Here is a 20600-nt window from a genome sequence, read left to right on the forward strand (position 1 = left end):
AATGTAATTATGCCAGTTTAGCTTCATGGTCTCCAACATGGGGTGCCCACACCCCAGAGGGTCAACAAAGTGATGTACTAGGGTACAGAAAAGATCAGTTTCCATTTATTTAGTTTTATCTTCTCCTTTTTCATTTCTGTTTTTGTAAATGTTTCTTAATATGTAAAATATATTAGTACAATGGTTCACTGTTTTTTAAATGCTTCCTAATATACAAAATATATTAATACAATGGTTCACGAATCTAGTTTGTAAATAAATGTACATTTATTGTGGGGATACATGCCCTACAATTTTTTTTATGTATGTATGTATGTAGTAAAAAAAAAAAAAAAAAGCTTAGGGATGCCTGGGAGACTCACTGACAGCATAGAACTGCTTGAGATTCTCTCTCTCCCTCTCTCTTTCTGCCCCTCTCCCACTCACATGCACACATGTGCGCATGCATTCTCTCTCAGAATAAACATTAAAAAAAAGTGTGGAGGTCAGTGATTTAGATAAAGGAATCCAATCTTCAAAAGAGCATCAGCCTCCACCACAAGTACATTTGAAAAGGAAACACTTAAAATGTAGCACTTAAAATGTTTCTTCTCTGGGGAGAAGTCCTAACTTAGGTCATTGCGATGCAATGACAGTACTGTAGCTAGCAGGACAAACAGCACTATGGGAAAGGATAAACAAGTAAGCACACCACCATACTTTTTTGGATAGTGTATCATATTCCTTTTTCAGGTTATCAATAATTTTCTTTTCTTCAACTAAGGACTCCTCGATGTCCAGCCTTTTCTCTCGAAGTTGAAGGGCCAGTTCAAAAAGACCCACATCACAATCTGAAAAGACAGTCAAAATTAAAAAGAAGCCCCATTGTTATGGATGTGGTAATTTTAGAGGTGTAGACCTTAGAGCTTCAGAACTAATAATGACTGAGATGCCTGAGCGGCTCAGTTGGTTAAGCACCTGGCTCTTGTTTTTGGGTCAGGTCATGATCACATGGTCCATGAGTCTGGGCTCCACTTGGGGCTCCATCCTGTTAGTGTAGAGTCTGCTTGTGGTTCTCCCTCCCTCCCTCCTTCTCTCTCTCTCTCCCAACCCCCTCAAAATAAATAAACTATAAAAAAGAGAATAATGACTACACTTAGAGCTCCATTGTTCCAGGTGGAAATTATTAATAGTATAAGTAATCATGATAGTAATTATGATACAGCATTGGCATTCTGAACAGTACTGTGAGCCAGGTTTCCCGTTAGGCCCTTTATGCACATTATCTCACTAAAAGCTCATAGGCTTTTGCAAGGTAGAAACGGTTGTTCCTACTTTATAGGTGAGGACCCTATGTCTCAGGTCACATAGCTGATATGTGACACAGTGGGATTCAGGCACAGTGTCTCTCTATTAATTTCCACTGTATCACACCACAGCTACATTTACCTACCAAGCAACAGATAAAGAATGTGAAAATAAGAGTATTACAATAGAATTTAGAAACCTTTGTTCTAACCCTAATTCTGCCACTAAACGAGCTGTGAAACTTTTTTCATTTAATTCTGCTATAAAATTAGTTGTATTTAATCTTTTGAGCTCTATTTCACTCATGCATAGGACTTTAGGAAGTCTCGTTTACAAGATTAAAATATGATTTAAACTTTATTTGAAATGAAACTTTAAAATTTATATATAATGGCTAGAAAAATAAATTTCAGACCAAAAAGAAATTGTTTTCCTTGCACTGAACTATTCATCTTATGAGACTGTAAGAATATTGGCCTGGCTGCTTCAGACTGGTTTTACCAGCGAAAACAGTGAATATAAATAGCTAAGCATCTCCATGAAACTGGTACAAAGTACCCTTACAAAACGGATTTGAAATATGAAAATTTGAATGGGTTTGTCAAAATGGGAAAGCTTTGTAAAATATATACACACACAGTGCAATCCATCATTTCTCTATAAAATGAAAATTGCTGTATAATTTGACTGTGAATCAACTATAAATTATCTGCAAAATATTTGTCATTCATAAATGGCTGCCCAAGGGTAAAGAAACTAAATCATCCAGAGAGCCAAAAAAGAAAGTATTCATTGACTATACTTCATACAATTTAAACCAGTCTTGCCTTAAATTTTATTATGAGACAACTGAGAAACCAAAAAAAGGACCTCCTTGGTATGGTCAGTCCATCTTCACACTTCTCAGAGAACATATGGGACTCTCCAACTTACTTGTTGGGCAAATAGAATCATCAAAAACCTCATCATCAGATCCAGACTCATCTTCATCACTCTCTATGCTGGATTCTTCTTCACTTGATTCATCACTATCTTCTTCTTCATCTAAATTGAGAGGAAGCCATTGTTAATAAGCAGAAAAGTTCCTGTGTTAAGCTAAATCCCAGATTTTAAAAATTAAGTCTTTTTTTCCAAGATGTTAATCGTTAGGAAAATAACAGAGAAATCAGGCACTTTGTCAATATCTTTAAAAGAGTCTAAAATGGTTAAAGACAATCCTATCCAAAGCAATCTACGGATTCAGTTCAATGTCTATCAAAACAGCAATAGTATTTTTCACAGAACTAGAATGAATAATCCCAAAATTTGCATGGAACCACAAAAGACCTTGAATAGCCAAAACAATCTTAAAAGCACAAAACGAGAGGTATCACAACCCCAGACTTCAAGATATGCTACTAAGCTATAATAATCAAAACAGCATGGCACTGTTAGAAAAATAGACACGTAGATCAAAAGAACAAAATAGAGAAACCAGAAATAACCCCACACCTATATGGTCAATTTGACAAAGGAGGCAGGAATAGACAATGGGGAAAACAGTCTGTTCAACAAATGGTGCTGGGAAAACTGGGCAGATAACATGCAAAAGAATGAAACTGGACCACTTTCTTTGGGGGAAGAGGGGCATTTTCTTATACCATACGCAAAAATGAACTTAAAATGGGTTAGAGACCTAATGTGAGACCTAAAACTCCTATAAGAAAATATACGAGTTAATTTCTTTGACATTGGCCAAAACACAAACAAACAAACCCATCTTTCTAGATATGCCTGCTAAAGCAAGGGAAATAAAAGCAATAATAAACTGTTGGAACTACACCAAAATGAAAATCTTTTGCACCGTGAAGAAAAACATCAACAAATCACAAGGATAACCCAGTGAATGGGAGAAGATATTGCAAATGATGTAACCAATAAGAAGCTAATATACAAAATATATAAGGAACCTCTACAACACCAAAAATAAATAAATAAATAATCTGATTAAGAAATGCGCAGAAAACCTGAGTAGATATTTTCCCAAAGGAGCCATACAGATGGTCAACAGACACACATGAAAAGATGCTCAACATCACTCATACATCAGGGAAATACAAATCAAAACCACAATGAGGTATCACCTTATGTGTCAGAATGGCTAGAATCAAAAAGACAAGACATACCAAGTGTTGGTGAGGATGTAGGGGGAAAGTAACCCTCTTACTGTTGGTGGGAATGTAAATTGGCGCAGCCACTGTGAAAAACAGTATGGAGACCCCTCAAAAAATTAAAAAGAGAACTACCACAGGATCCAGTAATTCCACTACTGCGTATTTACTCAAAGGAAATGAAAACACTCGTTCAAAAAGATATATGCACCCTTACATTTATTGCAGCTTTACAACAGCCAAGATATGGAAGCAACCCAAGTGTCCATCAATACACACATATATACACGATAGAATAATACTCGGCCATAAAAGAGAGATGAGCTCTTGCTACTTGCAACAACATGGATGGACCTAGAAGGTATAATGTTAAGTTAAATGAGTCAGAGAAGATAAATACTATATGATTTTACTTACATATGGAATTTAAAAAACAAAACAAATGAACTCACAAACACAAAAAGCAGGAGCAGAGCCATAAATACAGAAAACAAATTGATGGTTGCCAGAGGAATGGGTGAAGGGGAGTGGAAAGTGCAGGCTTTTCAGTTACGGAATGACTAAGTCATGAGATGAAAGGTCCAGCATTGGGAATACAGTCAGTGGTACTGCAATCGTTTGTACAGATGGTAGCCACACTTGTGGTGAGATGGTAACATAGAGTTGTTGAATCACCATGTTGTACACTTGAAACTAATGTAACATTGTTGGTCAACTATACTTCAATCAAAAAATATTTTTAAATAAAATTGTGCAAAATAAAATAACCAATTAAAAACAAACAAATAAATGGTTGGGGACACAGAGACCACAAACTCAAATGGCTGCAGAATATTGTGCACTTAATTTCAATGCATTGAGTCAAAGAGGGCTAAGACCAAGCTGCCAAACAGCTTATGCTGTGACACACCTAACACACACATGGTTTTATAGGTCCACAATTACTGAATCATAGTGTCTTGAAAAGAATATTTTCATAAGTTCCCTGAAGTAATGCTATTTATAATATTTATTTAACCTACTTAGTGTGAATATTTATGTCTTGCTATGAAAATATTAAGGTGTTTGATTTACAGATCCTGCACTAAACCCTGCTGGGGTGTTAGTTGACAAAGACTCTCTTCTTTAACCAAACTTGAGTCAGGCTCCTCTGAGTTCTCTCTCTGACCAGTAGTGGACCATAGATTCTGCTCTTGACCCATTTGTCTAGTTTTAGCAAGAATCCTACAGCATCAGTTTAGTAAAATTCCCACACCTTTGATATCTGATCAGATTCCTCCTTATTCCTTACCCTCACTATCTTTTCACTCTGTCCTGTCTTCAGCAAGAATCCTGTTAGGTCAGTCTAGTAAAGAATTAACCTACCTCTTAGTAATTTTCCATCCACTGACTCCCAACCTGCTCCTTGGCTATAAATCTCCACTTATCCTTGTTATATTCAGAGCTGTACTGATCTGTCTCCCCTAGTATAAAATCCCACTGGGGGCACCTGGGTGGCTCAGTTGGGTGAGTGTTTGACTTTGGCTCGGGTCATGATCTCATGGTTTGTGGGTTTGAGCCCACGTTCGTCTCACTGCCGTCAGTACAGAGCCCACTTCTGATCATCTGTCCCCCTCTCTCTCTGTCCCTCCCAAACTCATGCTCTCTGTCACCCTCTCAAAAATAAACTTTAAAAATAAATTAAAATAAAATCCCCTTGTAGTAGTGACCCTGAATAAAGTCTGCCTTACTGTTGTTTAACAAGTGCCATGAATCCTTTTTTTCTTTAACAGTGCCATATACAAAACTTGTATAAAATATAAAAAATACTAAATACTAAAGCATGTCTGTCTCTAAGAGTTTTAGATAAGTGATTGTGGACTCCCACTCAACTCTATGCTGTTTTCTTTTTAAATATCTTGAGGTGATTTATGAGCCACAGATCACCAACTGGCAATTTCTATTTTATGGGACATCAAATTAAGAGATGTACTCATACTCTCTAGAATATTTCTTAAATTTATTATCTCCCTTAAAATTACTTTAGGTTTTCTATACCACTTTATGAAATAAATCAGCAAAGTTTAAAATTAGACTAAAATTGTTACATAGATTTTCACCTCCAGGAAGATGAATTAGATCTATTTTTTTCCTATTACTCCTGCAAAATACAGCTAAAACCTGGACATTATATGTAAAACAAACAGAAGATTCTGAAAAATGGATAGAAGGCAAACTAAATATGAACCTCAGGACCTGAGAAACAACATTATGGTGAGTTTTGGGGGTCTTCTTTTAAGCCTCCTATATCTCAGACTTGGAAATGAATAGGTCAGTGGCCTGGAAACACCAATAGGTATAGATATAAAAAGGCCCAACAAGAGCCTTCTCTCTCTAGCCAAACAGCCAAGAAAGAGGAAGCCTAATCAGACAAAACTTTTAGACAATACTCTAACCAAATGACACAGGAACAAAAACCTGTGATCCCACTCCCACCCCCACCAGTGAAGGCGAAGTGGGGAAACTAGACACCTACCCTTGCAAAGCTGCAATCAGGTATCCCACATTCCCACCACCCAAGATGGTGTCAGAGAAGACCAAGCAGGGAACTAGTACAATGGTTCCTGCTGGCTGCTGACCAGCCCTGCTCTCAACCCCCACCAAGATGTCTGTGGAGACCTCATGGCTACTCTGGATTTCTACTTTCATCCGGAAATAACAAGACTCACTTCCTCCTCCCATACAGGTCACACTAGAAGAAACCTAATGGAAAAAAGAAGAAGAACCCTAGTAGAGGGTCAGGACTTTTGCCATTGCCCACAGGTACCAAGACCATCCCCACTATGTTGTCAGGACAGACTACATGGAGAATCAGAACTCCAGAACAAGGAGATCCTCCTTCCCTTGAATATATCCACCAGGCAATAAGGAATATGCACATACTCCTTTCTCTGTCAGAGCAGTGTTAGAGAAAGCCAAATAAAACAGAAGAATTAAATAAAATACAGAGCCTCGTAACATAATATGAAAGTTTTTAGGTTTCAATTGGAAGTCACTAATCACAGCAAGAACCAGGAAGGTCACCAAGTGAATGAGAAAAGACAATGGATAAATGTTAACATTAAGACAACAGAAGTGTTAGAATTGACAAAATATTTAAAACAGTCACGATGAAAATTCTTCAATGACCAATAATGAACACACTTTAAGCAAATGAAAAAATACAAAGCCTGTTCAAAGAAATAAAAAGTATCAGGAAAATAAGAGCTACAAAGAAGAACTAAATGGAAATTTTAGAACTAAAAATACAACAACTAGAACAGAAAGTCAGTGGATGGACTCAACAGCAGAATGGAAGTGGACACAGGAAAGCATCTATAAACATGAAGATAGAACAATAGAAATTAGCCAGCTTGAAAAACAGAAAGAAGACTGAAAAACAAATAAATCCCAAGCCTCAGAGCCTCAGGGATCTATGGGACCATAATAAAAGGTAGAACAGTCATGCCATGAGTCCCAAAAGGAATAAAGAAAGAGTGAGTTTTCAAAAGTACTTGAAGAAATGATGACTAGAAACTCCTCAAATTTGGCAAAAGACATAAGCCTACAGATAAACGGAGTGAACCCCCATCGGTATGAACCCAAAGAATCTACTCCAAGACACATCATAGCCAATCTTCTGGAAACTAAAGACAAAAAAGCTTGAAGGCAGTGAGGGAAAAGTGATTCTTCACCTATAAGGGATGTAATTAGAATATAAGGGGATGTCTCATTCAAAACCATGGAGGCCAGAAGGAAGTAACACAATAAGCTGAAAGAAAAAAAAAGTCAACCTAAAAGAATCCTATACTCAGTGAAAATAACTTTCTGAAATAGAAAGGAAATGAAGATTAATTTTCAGATTAAGGGAAAGTAAAAAAATTATCACTAGTATATGTATCTGAAAAGAACAGATAAAGAAAATTCTCTAAACAGAAGGAAAATTATTATTATGTTTTTAATGTTTTGTTTATTTCCGAGAGGGGGAGAGAGAGAGAGAGAGCAAGCGAGCAGGGGAGGACCAGAGAGAGAGGGAGACACAGAATCTGAAGTAGGCTCCAGGCTCTGAGCTAGCTGTCAGCACAGAGCCCGACGCGGGGCTCAAACCCATGAACCGTGAGATCATGACCTGGGCCGAAGCCAGATGCTCAACCGACTGAGCCACCCAGGTGCCCCAGGAAAATTATTTTTTAAAGGAACTTGGAACATCAAGGAAGAATAAATATGATAAGCAAATCTCTAGGTAAATATAATAGGCTTCCTTCCTCCCTTTGAAGAATGTAAAGGAAGATTAAGATTCTATAGATGACTTAAACTGGTAAAATGATGACACTGGTGGTCTGGGATAAATTATGTATATATAATGTAATTTATAAAACAACCACTAAAAATATTACATAATGAGATACACTCAAAACACTAGAGAAAATTAAAATAGAATTCTAAAAAATGTTCAAGTAGTCCATAGGACGGAAGAAAAATGTAGAAGATAGAAAACAGAGAAAATTAAAAAAATAATTCAGCAGATAAAGCCCTAACATATCAAATGTCAATGGTTTAAGTATACCAATTAAAAGACAAAGAGTAGGTGAAAAACGTTAACCATATGCTGTCTACCAGAAATCCACTTCTAATCATATAGTCAAAATGAAAGTAAAAGAAAAAATATTTCATGCAAATATTAATCAAAGCCAAGAAGGAGTGGCTATATTAACATCAGATAAAGTAGAGCAAAGAAAACTACTCTAGACAGAGAAAGACTTCATATAATGATAAAAGTGTCCATATACCAAGAAGACATAGCAATCCTAAATATGTATGCATAAAAATAACAGGGTTGCAAAATATGAAGCAAAAACTGACAGAAATGAAAAGAAAAATAGGTAAATCCATGATTATATTTGGAGACCTCAACGCCGCCTCTCTCAACATTTGATTAGAACTATACAGAAAATCAGTAGACTACAGAAGACCTGAATAGCATCATTAACCAACAGAATCTAATTGACAGCAATGGAAGACTTAATCCAAAGCAGTAGAATATGCATTCTTTTAAGTACACACAGAATATACACCAAGAGAGACCATATGTTAGACCATTAAACAAATTTCAACAACTATAAAAGAACTAAAATCATGCAGAATGTGTTCTTTGACCACAGTGGAATCAAACTAGGAATCAAAAACAGAAAGATAACAGGAAAATCTCAAAACACTTGGACCCAAACAACATACTTCTATATAATCCATGAGACCTAGAAGAAGGATCAATGCAAATTTTAAAACTGCATTAACATGAATGAAAGTGAAAAAAACTTACCAAAGTTTGTGGAATACAGCTAAAGCAATGTTGAGGGAAATTATAGCATTAAATTAGAAAAGATAAAAAAAGGTCTTAAATCAATTATTCACCATCACCTTAAAACCTAAAAACAGAAGTGCAGAATAAATCCAAAGCAAGCAGATGGAAGGTAATAGTAAAGATAAGAGCAGAAATCAATAAAATTGAAAGCAGAAAAATGATAGAAAGAAATCACTTAGGCCAAGATCTGGTTTGTTCTCAAAAAGATCAATAAAATTGAGAAACCTCTAGCAAGTCTAAAAAAACAGGGAAATAAGAAAAAAGCTACCAACATCACTGGGGTGCCTGGGTGGCTCAGTTAAGTGTCTAACTTTGGCTTAGGTCATGATCTCACAGTTCGTGGGTTTGAGCCCTGCATCGGGCTCTGTGCTGACAGCTAGCTCAGAGCCTGGAGACTGTTCCAGATTCTGTGTCTCCCTCTCTCTCTCTGACCCTCCTCCTGTCTGTCTCTCTGTCTGTCTGTCTGTCTCTCTCTCTCAGAAATAAATAAAATATTAAAAAAAATTTTTAAAAAAGAAAAAAGCTACCAATATCAAGAATGTAACAAGTAATATTACTACAGACCTTGCAGACATTTAAAAAGATACCAGGGAGCTACAATGAACATCCCTACACATATAAATTTGACAACTCAGATGAAATAGACCAATTTCACACACACAATACAAATTATCACATTTGAAAAGTTCTATAGCTATTAAAAACATTGCCTTTATAATCTTAAAACTCTCCTGAAAAAATCTATAGGTCTAAATAGTTTCACTGGAGAACACTGCCAAACATTTAAATGATTACCACCACACACATTATCTTCTAGAAAATCAAAGAGAAGACCTCTTGACTCATATTTTGAAGCTGGTATTATCCTTATACTAAAACCAGACAAAGACAGTACAAAAAAGAAAAACAAAGCAAGCTACAGACCATGATCCACATGAATATACAGACACAAAATTTCTTTTTGTTTATTTGGGGTTTGGGTTTTTTGGTTGTTTGTGGGGTTTTTTTTTTTTTTAAGTAAGTTCCACACCCACCATAGGGCTTAAATCACAACTCCAAGAGCAAGAGTTACATGCTCTACTGCCTGAGCTAGGCAGAACCCCTAGACACAACATTTTTAAATAAAATATTAGCAAATAGAATTCAACAATATATAAAAAGAATTATACATCATGGGGGGAGGATATTTCAACAGTGTAAGTCTGGTTCAATAACCAATAATCAGCCAATGTAACCCACCATATTCACAGGCTAAAGAAAAAAAATCACGTAATCATCAACCAATGCAGGAAAACATCTGAAAAAAGTTTAATACTCATTCATAATAAAAACTGATGAAAACTAGGAACAGAGGGGAACTTCCTCAACTTGATAGAGTATCAGTGAAATACCTACAGGTACATACTTAATGTTGAGTTTGAATCCTGTCCGCCTCAGATTAGGAATAAGGTAAGGCTGGAGTGCCTGGGTGGCTCAGTCGGCTAAGCCTGTTCATACCAGTATGAACACATGACACCAAGAATAAGTATAAAATAACATTATAAAATTGTACTAATGTATATTTTTAGTATGCCACTTAATTACATTATTTTCTAGGAGTTTGTGTGAGATTTTAATAAAATATTTGTACTGTTAAAAAAATTAAATAGCACTTAAAATCACTTTAAAAAGGAAATACTTAGGTATAAATCTAACAGAACATGAACATGAGTTGTATGTGGAAAATGACACATTGCTGATGAAAGAAATCAAAGTTCTAAATACACACTGTGTTCATTCATTGGAAGATTCAACATAGTCAAGATGCAGTTTCTCCCCAAACTAATATAAAGGTTTAATACAATTGCTATCAAAATTCCACCAGGATTTTTTGTAGATGTAAAAACTTATTCTAACATATGTGAAGTTAAAGGGAATAGAATAGCTAAAATCATTTTGAGAAAGAAGAATAAAATGGAAGGAATTAGTCCACCTGACTTCAGAACTCAATGGCCTCTGTACTTAAGACTATAGTATTGGTCAAGAGGAGACAAATTGATCAATAGAGCCAAACACCTACAAATAGATCCACACAAGTGATTTTTGAAAAGATCAAAAGTGATTCAATGGGAGAAAGATAGCTTTTGCAACAAATGGTGCTAGAGCAATTGGACATTCACAAGAGGATAAAAAAAAAAGACCTTGACCTAAGTCTCACACCCTATATATAAAAATTAAGCCCAAATGGATCAGAGACTTTAATGTAAAACGTAAAACTATAAAAATTTTAGGGGCGCCTGGGTGGCTCAGCTGGTTGAGCATCTGGCTTCAGCTCAGGTCATGATCTCCATGGTTCGTGGGTTTGAGCCCCGCCTTGGGCTATGTGCTGACAGCTCAGAGTCTGGAGCCTGTCTTCGGATTCTGTGTCTCCCTCTCTCTCTGCCCCTCCCCTACTCACGCTGTCTCTCTCTCTCTCAAAAATAGATGAAACATTTAAAAAAGTTTTTTTAACCTATAGAACTTTTAGAAATAGATAGGAGGGAATCCTTGGGACCTAGGGCTAGGCCACGAGTTCCTAGACTTTGACACCAAAGCAAGATCTAAAAAAAGAAAAATTGATAAACTGGACCTCAACAAAAGTAAAATCTTTTGCTCTGTGAAAGACCCTGTTGAGGGAGTGAAAAAACAAGCTTCGGATTGGAAGAAAATATTTGCAAAGCATCTGACACAGGACTAGTGCCCTGACCATAAGAACTCTTATACCTCAAGGGTACAAAAGCAAAAAATCCTATTCAAACAAGGGCAAAGACATGAAAAGATATTTTATCAAAGATGACAATCAGTTGGCAAATGAGAAGATGTGTTTGTTAAATGAAACTACCCTAAGCTGCCTTGGACCAGTTACACACAAGTTAACTGCAGATGGTTAGAGACCTACAGGTTTATAGCCTCTGCCCTTCAACCTCATAGCACCTCTGTCTATGTTGTAGCAAATAAAAGGTGTGAATACGTCCTTAGCTGCTTTTCCATTTCATGCTAATGAGAAAATAAATAAGATCATATATTAGAAAGAAATTCAAACCGGCATCTCTTTCAACCTCCTTTTTCTTCACCCGCTTAATCCTCTTCTTCAGGACCTTCATGAGAAAATTAGCAAATTTATTGTTTTCTCCAAGGGCTGCTTGGAAACCAGCATACAGTGCTTTTTCTTGGTCTTGAAGTGTGGCGATTTGATTCTTTTTCTCTTCCATCTCTTTAAGAGTTTCATTTATTTTCCACTAAATGAACAAAAACAGGAAAAAGTGACAGAGTATTTCTGTCTGATAAACCAGGCTCAGATAACAAGGCGTATTACAATGTAAGGTTAAAATTCACAGATTTTTTTTTAAACCTTCCTAATAGAAGTTTACATTTCTAATATTTGCAGAGCCATCCACTTACTTGGTTAAAACTTTAACATTATTTTGTAAAAATCAGTTAAGTTCAGAATCAAGTAAGATCAGCTTTTTAATGTTTAGCTTCCTCAAAAAATCAAAATTAAATGAGATTTTTACTCCCAGCTAATATTTTTGCATGTGTGAAATGTCTCACAAACAAAAGATGTTTTTCATATGAATATATGATAACTAAAACAAAAACATCTCTTAGTAGAGCTGATATACCTTAAAAATGATGTTACTATTCAATACGTAATATTTATTTGATGGAATCCTTCTTCCTTTAAAACAAAGTTAGATGGCATAATGTATCTCTTTAAATTTAACATATACATAACAAGAAACGTAGTTTCCCATGACACTCAATTATATTACTGTGACGCTAGAGACCATATTTAAGAAGTTAGTCAACTTCTTTTCCCAGTATGTTCATAAGGATAACATACAATCAAAAGTCAACTTTACGAAAGCTAGTGTCAACAAAAATATACTTTGAAATTTGTAAACTACATATAAGGCTCACTTTTGAAAACTTATTCTCCTACCTTACAAAATATCAGATCAAATTCACTAAAAAATCTGATTCACTTCTTTTCTGACCAAGAATACCAAAAGCAGATCAAGCAGGAATAACAAGTGAGGAGGAGGAGGGAGAAAAGACAAGAGGGGACGACTAGAACAGTGGAGAGAATTAAGTTGAGAAGATGAAGAAAGAAAAGAAGCATCAAGTCGCCTCCATAACTCAGGGATACAGCCAACCAGCCCTCTCCTGCCCGTTCATACTTGTATATCCTGTTCTTCTTTGTCTAATGAATTAACACGCTCTTGAAGTATGTTCTCCTGTTTTTCAAAATTCTTGAGGAGAAGCATTTCTTGAAATAATGTGACATGGTGAAGGTCAGATAATTTCATCTGAGTATCTAGTTTCAGTTTCTGATGCCTCAGGAGACGGAGTTCTGCATCAAAGGTGACAATCAGTTCTTTGATCTGAGGTGGAAAAAAGATTTGAGGGTATATGACAAGTTAAGACCAGATTAGTGTATTTTTAAAACTATCAATACCAGTTTGTTTAGGTAAAAGCATTTTCTCATTATACCCTCATTATGGAGAAAAAATTATATGGGCTCATGTGGTATGCATGTATAAGTCTTATGAAACAACTTGCCAATATTATGAAATTTACATAAATTTATTAAGTGGTAGGGATTCTGTAACTATAGTCCCTCCAGCTCTTTCTTTACCATTCATTAAGCCATCAATCAAGAATGCTCTTCTTGCTGTACTGTATGGTTTAAATTGGAGACTATGGGCTCTTTGTGGACAGTGTTTATTTCTGCCTCCACTTTGCCGACAGTATCTCTACATTGCCTCTCATACAGAAAGCACTAAATATTTCCCTCCCTTCTTATTCTGAAAATTTCAAACATTTCAAAAGTTGATTTAATTTTATAGAGTTGGGATAAGAACAAAGTACCCTCCAAGTCCGTCCCAATGATTTTAAAATGCTTGGTCTTGCTGATTTGGGCACAGCTTCCCCTCTCACCCCATCCAAAAGGAGAGGAAGGCATCAAAGTTCCAAAGGGCTAGTTCTCCTGAGGAAACTAGTACCAGAGGTAGAAGACAAACCATTCCATGCTTTCATCAGTCTGTGAATCATGGGGAGCCTCAACAGTCAAAAACCTGTAATGAGTGAGGGCCCGGCATATGGCTAAAAAATATTAAGAGATCTGTGGGTTGGGAACAGTGAAACTACTGCTAGAGAAATGTGAGAGCTTAAAAAAAAAAAAAAAAGGAGGGGAGAATGGGTTGCTGAGTCAGTTGGGTGTCTGACTTTGGCTCAGGTCATGATCTCCCAGTTTGTGAGTTCAAGCCTTGTGTCGGGCTCTGTGCAGACAGCTCAGGGCCTGGAACCTGCTTCAGATTCTATGTCTCTCTCTCTCTCTGTTCTCCTTCCCTCCTTGTGCTCTCTCTCTCTCTCTCTCAGAAATAATAAATGAATAAACTTTAAAAAGAAAAAGAAGAAAACCTTTAATTATCTATGGTTGTAGACTAAGTGGGCTTCTCTTTAATATTGGTTCAACAAATTTGAATTATTTTTAAATTTATTTCAAGGCAGGATTATATTTTTGTGTAACACCATTCTGAAACTGTACTACATAGGTGTTGAGTTTGTAAGGTTCACACCTGTTTTGCTCTCACTTACCTGATAGCCTGTAGGCTTTATCAGGATATAGAATATGTCTGGCTAGAGTATTGTTACATCCCTACTACCCAGCTGCCACTATTCCTGCACAAAGAATGTCCAATACATGTGTTAATGCCATTAATACATTACTTACAATGAAATCAATTAAACTTTTACTGAATATCTACCATAGGTCTAGCATTTACTAGACACTGCAGGGGAACCATAAGATGATTCTATGTGACCCTTCTCTCAAGAACTGTGTAATCTAATTTGCAAGACAAAATAACACATATGAGTGATGTACAGAATTATTGAATCATATTGTACCCCTGAAACTAATATAACACTGTGTGTTCATTATACTTCAATAGAACAAAGAACACACATAAAACAGCAAGAAAAATAAGTGCAAAACCTGAGGTGCTACTTACAGGTGCAACTGGAGTTTAGAAAAAAGAAGAGTATGTAATGTGGACAGAAGGTTCTAGAGAAGGTTTGGAACTGTGATGAGTTTTAACTGATGACTCACATTTGAAAGGAAATCAATACAGGTAGAAGGAAATAGCAAAGGAAAGCAAATATAAAACTGAGAATGGGGGTGGGGAACAGAAGTAGGGAAGGGGAGGAAGAGTGAGAAAGCAAGGCGGGATGAAGTTGAGTGATATTTTTCACAGATATTGAGTGAAAAATACGTTTGGTAAGCTAGCGTGGTGACTTCACAGGGTGGAGCTGGACAGATTTTAGGAACAAAATTCTACACGACTGGAAGCAGAGCGCTGTCTAGCCAGGAAAGGTCCTTTTACTTCCAGATACAGAATACCTCCTATACAACTGGCCCCAATCTGGTTTCCTAGAAGAAAAAAAATTGGAGCCACTCCAGCTCCAGAACAATTTTGAAGCCAGTCATCACCATGAACACCCCCACTAATGAGGCAAATCACACATTAGAGAAAGAGAAGGTTGTAAAAAGCAGAAGGAGCCCCATTTTCTCTGGAAGGTTTTAAGATTATGTTCCATCCATCATCTGAAAGCTGCTCTATCACTTGCCCTTTACGGAGACTTGAGTTAGATGCTGATTAACATGGATTTGCCCTTAATTTTTAGCTTTGCAGAAAGCAAAAACTTTAAAACTTCTAATGTTCTTGGGCAGAGAGCAATGGTTTCCAGAAGGCCAGGGATGGGGAGGAAGCTAAGCATTTAGCCAGGTCAGGCCTTGGGAAAGATTATTATAGAGAAAATGAAAGAAAAGAAAGAAAAGAAGGAAGGGAGGGAGGGAGGGAAGGAGGAAGGAAGGAAGGAAGGAAGAAAAAAGAAAGAAAAGGACAGAAAGAAAAGAAAAGAAAAGAAAAGAAAAGAAAAGAAAAGAAAAGAGAAAAGAAAAGAAAAGAAAAGAAAAGAAAAGAAAAGAAAAGAAAAGAAAAGAAAGACAGACAGACAGGGAGGGAGGGAGGGAGGGAGGAAGAAAGAAAGAGAGAAAGAAAGAGAGAAAGGAAGAGAGAGAGAAAGAGAGAAATAAAGGAAAGAAAGAAAGACAGACAGACATCTAGTTCTTCCCTTCTCCTCTCTTTCAGCTTTAAAAAGGCACAGTTTCGCGGTGCCTGGGTGGCTTAGTCGGCGTCCAACTTTCGCTTAGGTCATGATCTCGCGGTTCGTGGGTTCGAGCCCCGTGTCGGGCTCTGTGCTGACTGCCAGCTCAGAGCCTGGAGCCTGTTTCAGAGTCTGTGACTCCCTCTCTCTCTGACCTTCTCCTGCTCACGCTGTCTCTCTCTCTCTCTCTCTCCTAGAAATAAATAAAACATTAAAAAAAGAAAAAAAAAGAAGATAAAAAGGCACAGTTTCACGTCTTACCCTGTTGGTCAAATACTGTTGCATGTACACATGCTTAATCTCATCCCTCTTCATAATCTCCAGCTCTATATCAATTGGATCTACTTTTTCAAATTCTATTAATTTTGGAGTTTCTACATTGAATGCTGATAACTTTGATGATCTAGACAATGAATCTCTTGTTGTCAAATCACTATCCTTTCCAGCAGAGATTTTGAGGAATCCTCCACCTAAACCTGCAGACCCTCCCTGTTCCGGTTCAGGCGTCTTTTTAGCCTTAATCTTCATCTGCTTTTTTTTTAAATTTAGGAGAGTTTCCTCATCATAGTGAAATCTCTTTTCTGGAACTTCTTCTGGGTGTATCTGGGGGATTTCAGGAATAGGGATGTGCTTGGATGGGTGAAGAGTTGACTGAATGGTCTTCAGTTCTTGCACCAGGCACTGTATTTCTTCAATGACAGCCACTTTAAGATCTCGAAGAGAGAGGATACATTTGTTCATGTGCATTTTCTTTGAATGGGCCTAATAAGAAGAACAGAAGGAAACAAAATGAGAACCCACTCACAAAGGGCAGTTTGAAATATGATTTTTGTTCCTTGACTGGTATGCCTAGCAAAAATCCAAGATAAAAATTCATCTGATCATTCCTATTCACTACTAAGTTACTCGTTTGTCTAGCTTTTAGGTTGTTTCCCATTTAGCTTCTCTGAAAGAGGAAGACCGTATGGATATGACTTCCAGTATCTCTCAGCTGGCTTGTTGGGCTCAAGTCTGCTGTTCTCTTCCCACCACCCAGGAGAAGTCCGTCCTGAAGGCTAGTACTCAGCCAGAACCTAGAGAGGGAAAGCTCATTCTTTGGTCAGGAACACACACACATTAACTGCCTTTCCCTGATTGAAACTCAAATTCCATTGGCTTAGACACATTGAGGGTTGCCCACTTATGGACAAACTACAGTTTAGTCTATATTTATTCTACATTTTGGCCATATTATTACTGTTACTTCTTGTGCAGTCAATGTCATGACCCCGAATTGCAATATCATGTATGGCACACCGAGAAATTATAGGATACTTCCTTTGTTCCTTACCCATTTATCTAAGCCAAGTTGTGGCCCCTGCCTCAAGCTACAGGAGCCATAGTGGCCCACTGCTCCCTCATTACCAGCTCTTTCCCCACTCTATGTTTCCAAAATGTTCTTACCAGAGCCTATAGGCACATGCAACTCCAATCCTGTATACAATTAGGTAACAAGATGGTCCAAAGGCTATTAAGAGTTACTTTGCATAAAATACACAGGTTAAAAAAAATCAAAAGGCACTTCTCCAAATTGAGAGTAATTCTATATTATTTGGGGACTTTAACATCCAACTCACATCAATGCATACATGACCCAGACAGAAAAATCAACAAGGAAACAGTGGCTTTGAATAACACATTAGACCAGATGAACCTAGGAGATATATAAAAAATATTCCATCTTAAAATGGAATACACATTCTTTTCAGGTACAGATGGAATATACTCCAGGATAATTCACATGTTAGGCCACAAAAAGAATCTCAATAAATTTAAGAAGATGGAAATTATATCATGCATCTTTTTTGACCACAGTGGTATGAAACTAGAAATCAATTACAAGAAAATATTAGATAGAACATAAAAACATGGAGGTTAAATAACATGTTACTCAACAATGAATGGGTCAACAGAGAAATCAAAGAGGCAATAAAAAAAATACATGGGGACTAATGAAAAGGAAAAAAACAGTCCAAAATCTCTGGAATGCAACAAAAGCAGTTCTAAGAAGGAAGTTTATAGTGATAGAGGCCTACTCAAGAAAGAAGACAAAGCTCAAATAAACCATCTAATCTTACATCTAAAGGAGCTAGAACAAGAACAAAGCAAAAAGCTAGTGGAAGGAATGAAATAATAAAGATTAGAGTAGGAGTAAATGAAATAGAGAAAATAAAAACAATAAAAGATCAATAAAACCAGGAGCTTGTTTTTGAAAAGATAAATAAAAGTGATAAACCTTTAGCTAGACTCATCAAGAAAAAAGAGAAGGCTAAATAAATAAAATCAGAAATGAAGGAAGAGAAATATAACAACTGAACCTACAGAAATATAAAAAGATTTTAAGAGAATATTATGGAAAATTATTTGCCAACAAATTAGACAACCTAGAAGAAATTAATTCCTAGAAGTATATATTTTTCTAAAACTGAAGAATAGAAAACATGAACAAAATAATTATTAGCAATGAAATTAAATCAGTCATCAAAAAACAAAAGTCCAGGACCAGATGGATTCACAGGTTAATTCTATAAATATTGAGAGAAGAGTTAATATCTATTCTTTTTAAACTCTTCCAAAAAATATGAGGAAGGCAAGCTTCCAAGTGTATCCTATAAAGCCAGCATTACCCTGATTCCCAAACCAGACAAAACCACAGTAATAACAAAAACAATAATAACAACAACAACTAGTACTACTACAGGCCAATATCTCTGACGAACATAGATAAAATATCAGTAAGATATTAGCAAACCAAATTCAACAATACATTGAAAAAACTATTCACCATAATATGGTAGGATTTATTCCTGGGGTGCAAATGCAGTTCAGTATTTGGAAATCAATGTCATATACCACATTAACCACAGAAAGAGTGCAAACTATATGACCATCCCAATAGATGCATAAAGACCATTTTACAAAATTTAACATCCATTTATGATAGAAAAGCTCTCAACAAAGTAGGCTTAGAGAGAACATACCTCAACATAATAAAGGCTTTATATGAAAAACCCACAGTTAACATCATAAGTCAATGGTGAAAACCTGAGACATCAGTAAGACAAGGATGGCCACTTTCATTACTTTTATTTACCATAGTACTAGAAGTCCTAGCCACAGCAACCAGACAAGAAAAAGAAATAAAAGGCATCCATATTGGTAAGGAAGAAGTCAAATTGTCACTATTTGTAGATGACAGGATACTTATATTGGGACAAAAACCTAAGGACACCATCAAAGAATTACTAGAACTGATCAGTAAATTTTGTAAAGTTGCAAGATACAAAATTAACATAGAGAAATTTGTTTTGCCTCTATATGCTAATAATGATGTAGCAGAAAGAGAAATTAAGAAAACAATCCCATTTATAATTGCACCAACAAGAATAAAATACCTAGCAATAAACTTGACCAAGGAAGTGAAGGCTTGTACCCTGAAAACTATTGGTGAGACAAACTGAAGAAGACACAAATAAATGGAAAGATAGTCCATGCTCATAGACTGGAAGAATTAATATTGTTAAAAATATCCAGACTACCCAAAGCAATCCACTAATCTAATGCAATCCCTATTAAAATACCAAAAGCATCTTTTTGACAGAACTACAACAAGTAATTCTAAAATTTGTATAGAACCACAAAAGACCCCAAATAGCCAATGCAATCTTAAGAAAAAAGTACAAAACTGGAGTTATCACAATCCCATGCTTCATGATCTGCTACAAAGCTGTAGTAATCAAAACAGTATGGCACTGGACAAAAATGGACATGTAGATCAATGGAAAGAATTGAAAACCCAGAAATAAACCCAACTTATACAGTCAATCTATGATAAATGAGGCAGGAATATACAATGGGGAAAACAATAGTCTCTTCATATGGTGCTGGACAAATTTGACAGCTGCATGCAAAAGAATGAAACTTGACCACTTTCTTATACCATACGTAAAAATGAATTCAAAATAAAACAGAGACCTAAATGTGAGACCTAAATCCATAAAATTTCTAAAAGAAAATATAGGCAGTAATTTATTTGACATCAGCCATAGAAACATCTTTCTAGATTTATCTCCTAAGGTAAGGGAAACAAAAGCAAAAATAAACTATTGGAACTACACCAAAATATAAAGCTTTTGCACAGCAACAGAAACCAGTAACAAAACCAAAAGGCAATCCAGTGAATGGGAGAAGATATTTGTAAATGATATATCCACTAAGGAGGTAACATCCAAAATATATAAGGAACCTATACAACTCAACACCAAAAAAAAAAAATCCAATTAAAAAATGGGCAGAGAAAACCATGAGAGACTCTTGAATGCTGAGAACAAACTGAGGACTCATGGGTGTGGGCAGGGGGAGGGGGGAGATGGGCATGGAAGAGGGCGCTTGTGGGGATGAGCACTGGGTGTTATATGGAAACCAACTTGACAATAAACTATTTGTAAAAAAAAGAAGGGAGGGAGGAAAGGAAAGGAAAGGAAAGGAAAGGAAAGGAAAGGAAAGGAAAGGAAAGGAAAGGAAAGGAAAGGAAAGGAAAGGAAAGGAAAGGA

At 36.3% G+C, this 20600-nt stretch overlaps 1 protein-coding gene across 1 annotated transcript in view; it reads right to left on the reverse strand.

Moving 5' to 3' along the window:
- CFAP44 (cilia and flagella associated protein 44) overlaps window positions 1–20600 on the reverse strand; it is a 135711-nt gene that overhangs the window by 13890 nt on the left and 101221 nt on the right. Inside the window, exons 26-30 of the mRNA XM_039256627.1 lie at window positions 16270–16770; window positions 13017–13220; window positions 11879–12074; window positions 2221–2331; window positions 700–830 (exon numbers count right to left, since the gene is read on the reverse strand). Coding sequence (XP_039112558.1) covers window positions 700–830; window positions 2221–2331; window positions 11879–12074; window positions 13017–13220; window positions 16270–16770 — 1143 coding nt within the window. The remainder of the gene's footprint in view (window positions 1–699; window positions 831–2220; window positions 2332–11878; window positions 12075–13016; window positions 13221–16269; window positions 16771–20600) is intronic.

The sequence above is a fragment of the Hyaena hyaena genome, unplaced genomic scaffold (assembly GCF_003009895.1).
Source record: "Hyaena hyaena isolate Hyena2069 unplaced genomic scaffold, ASM300989v1 scaffold_582, whole genome shotgun sequence".
Taxonomy (NCBI): Eukaryota; Metazoa; Chordata; class Mammalia; order Carnivora; family Hyaenidae; genus Hyaena; species Hyaena hyaena.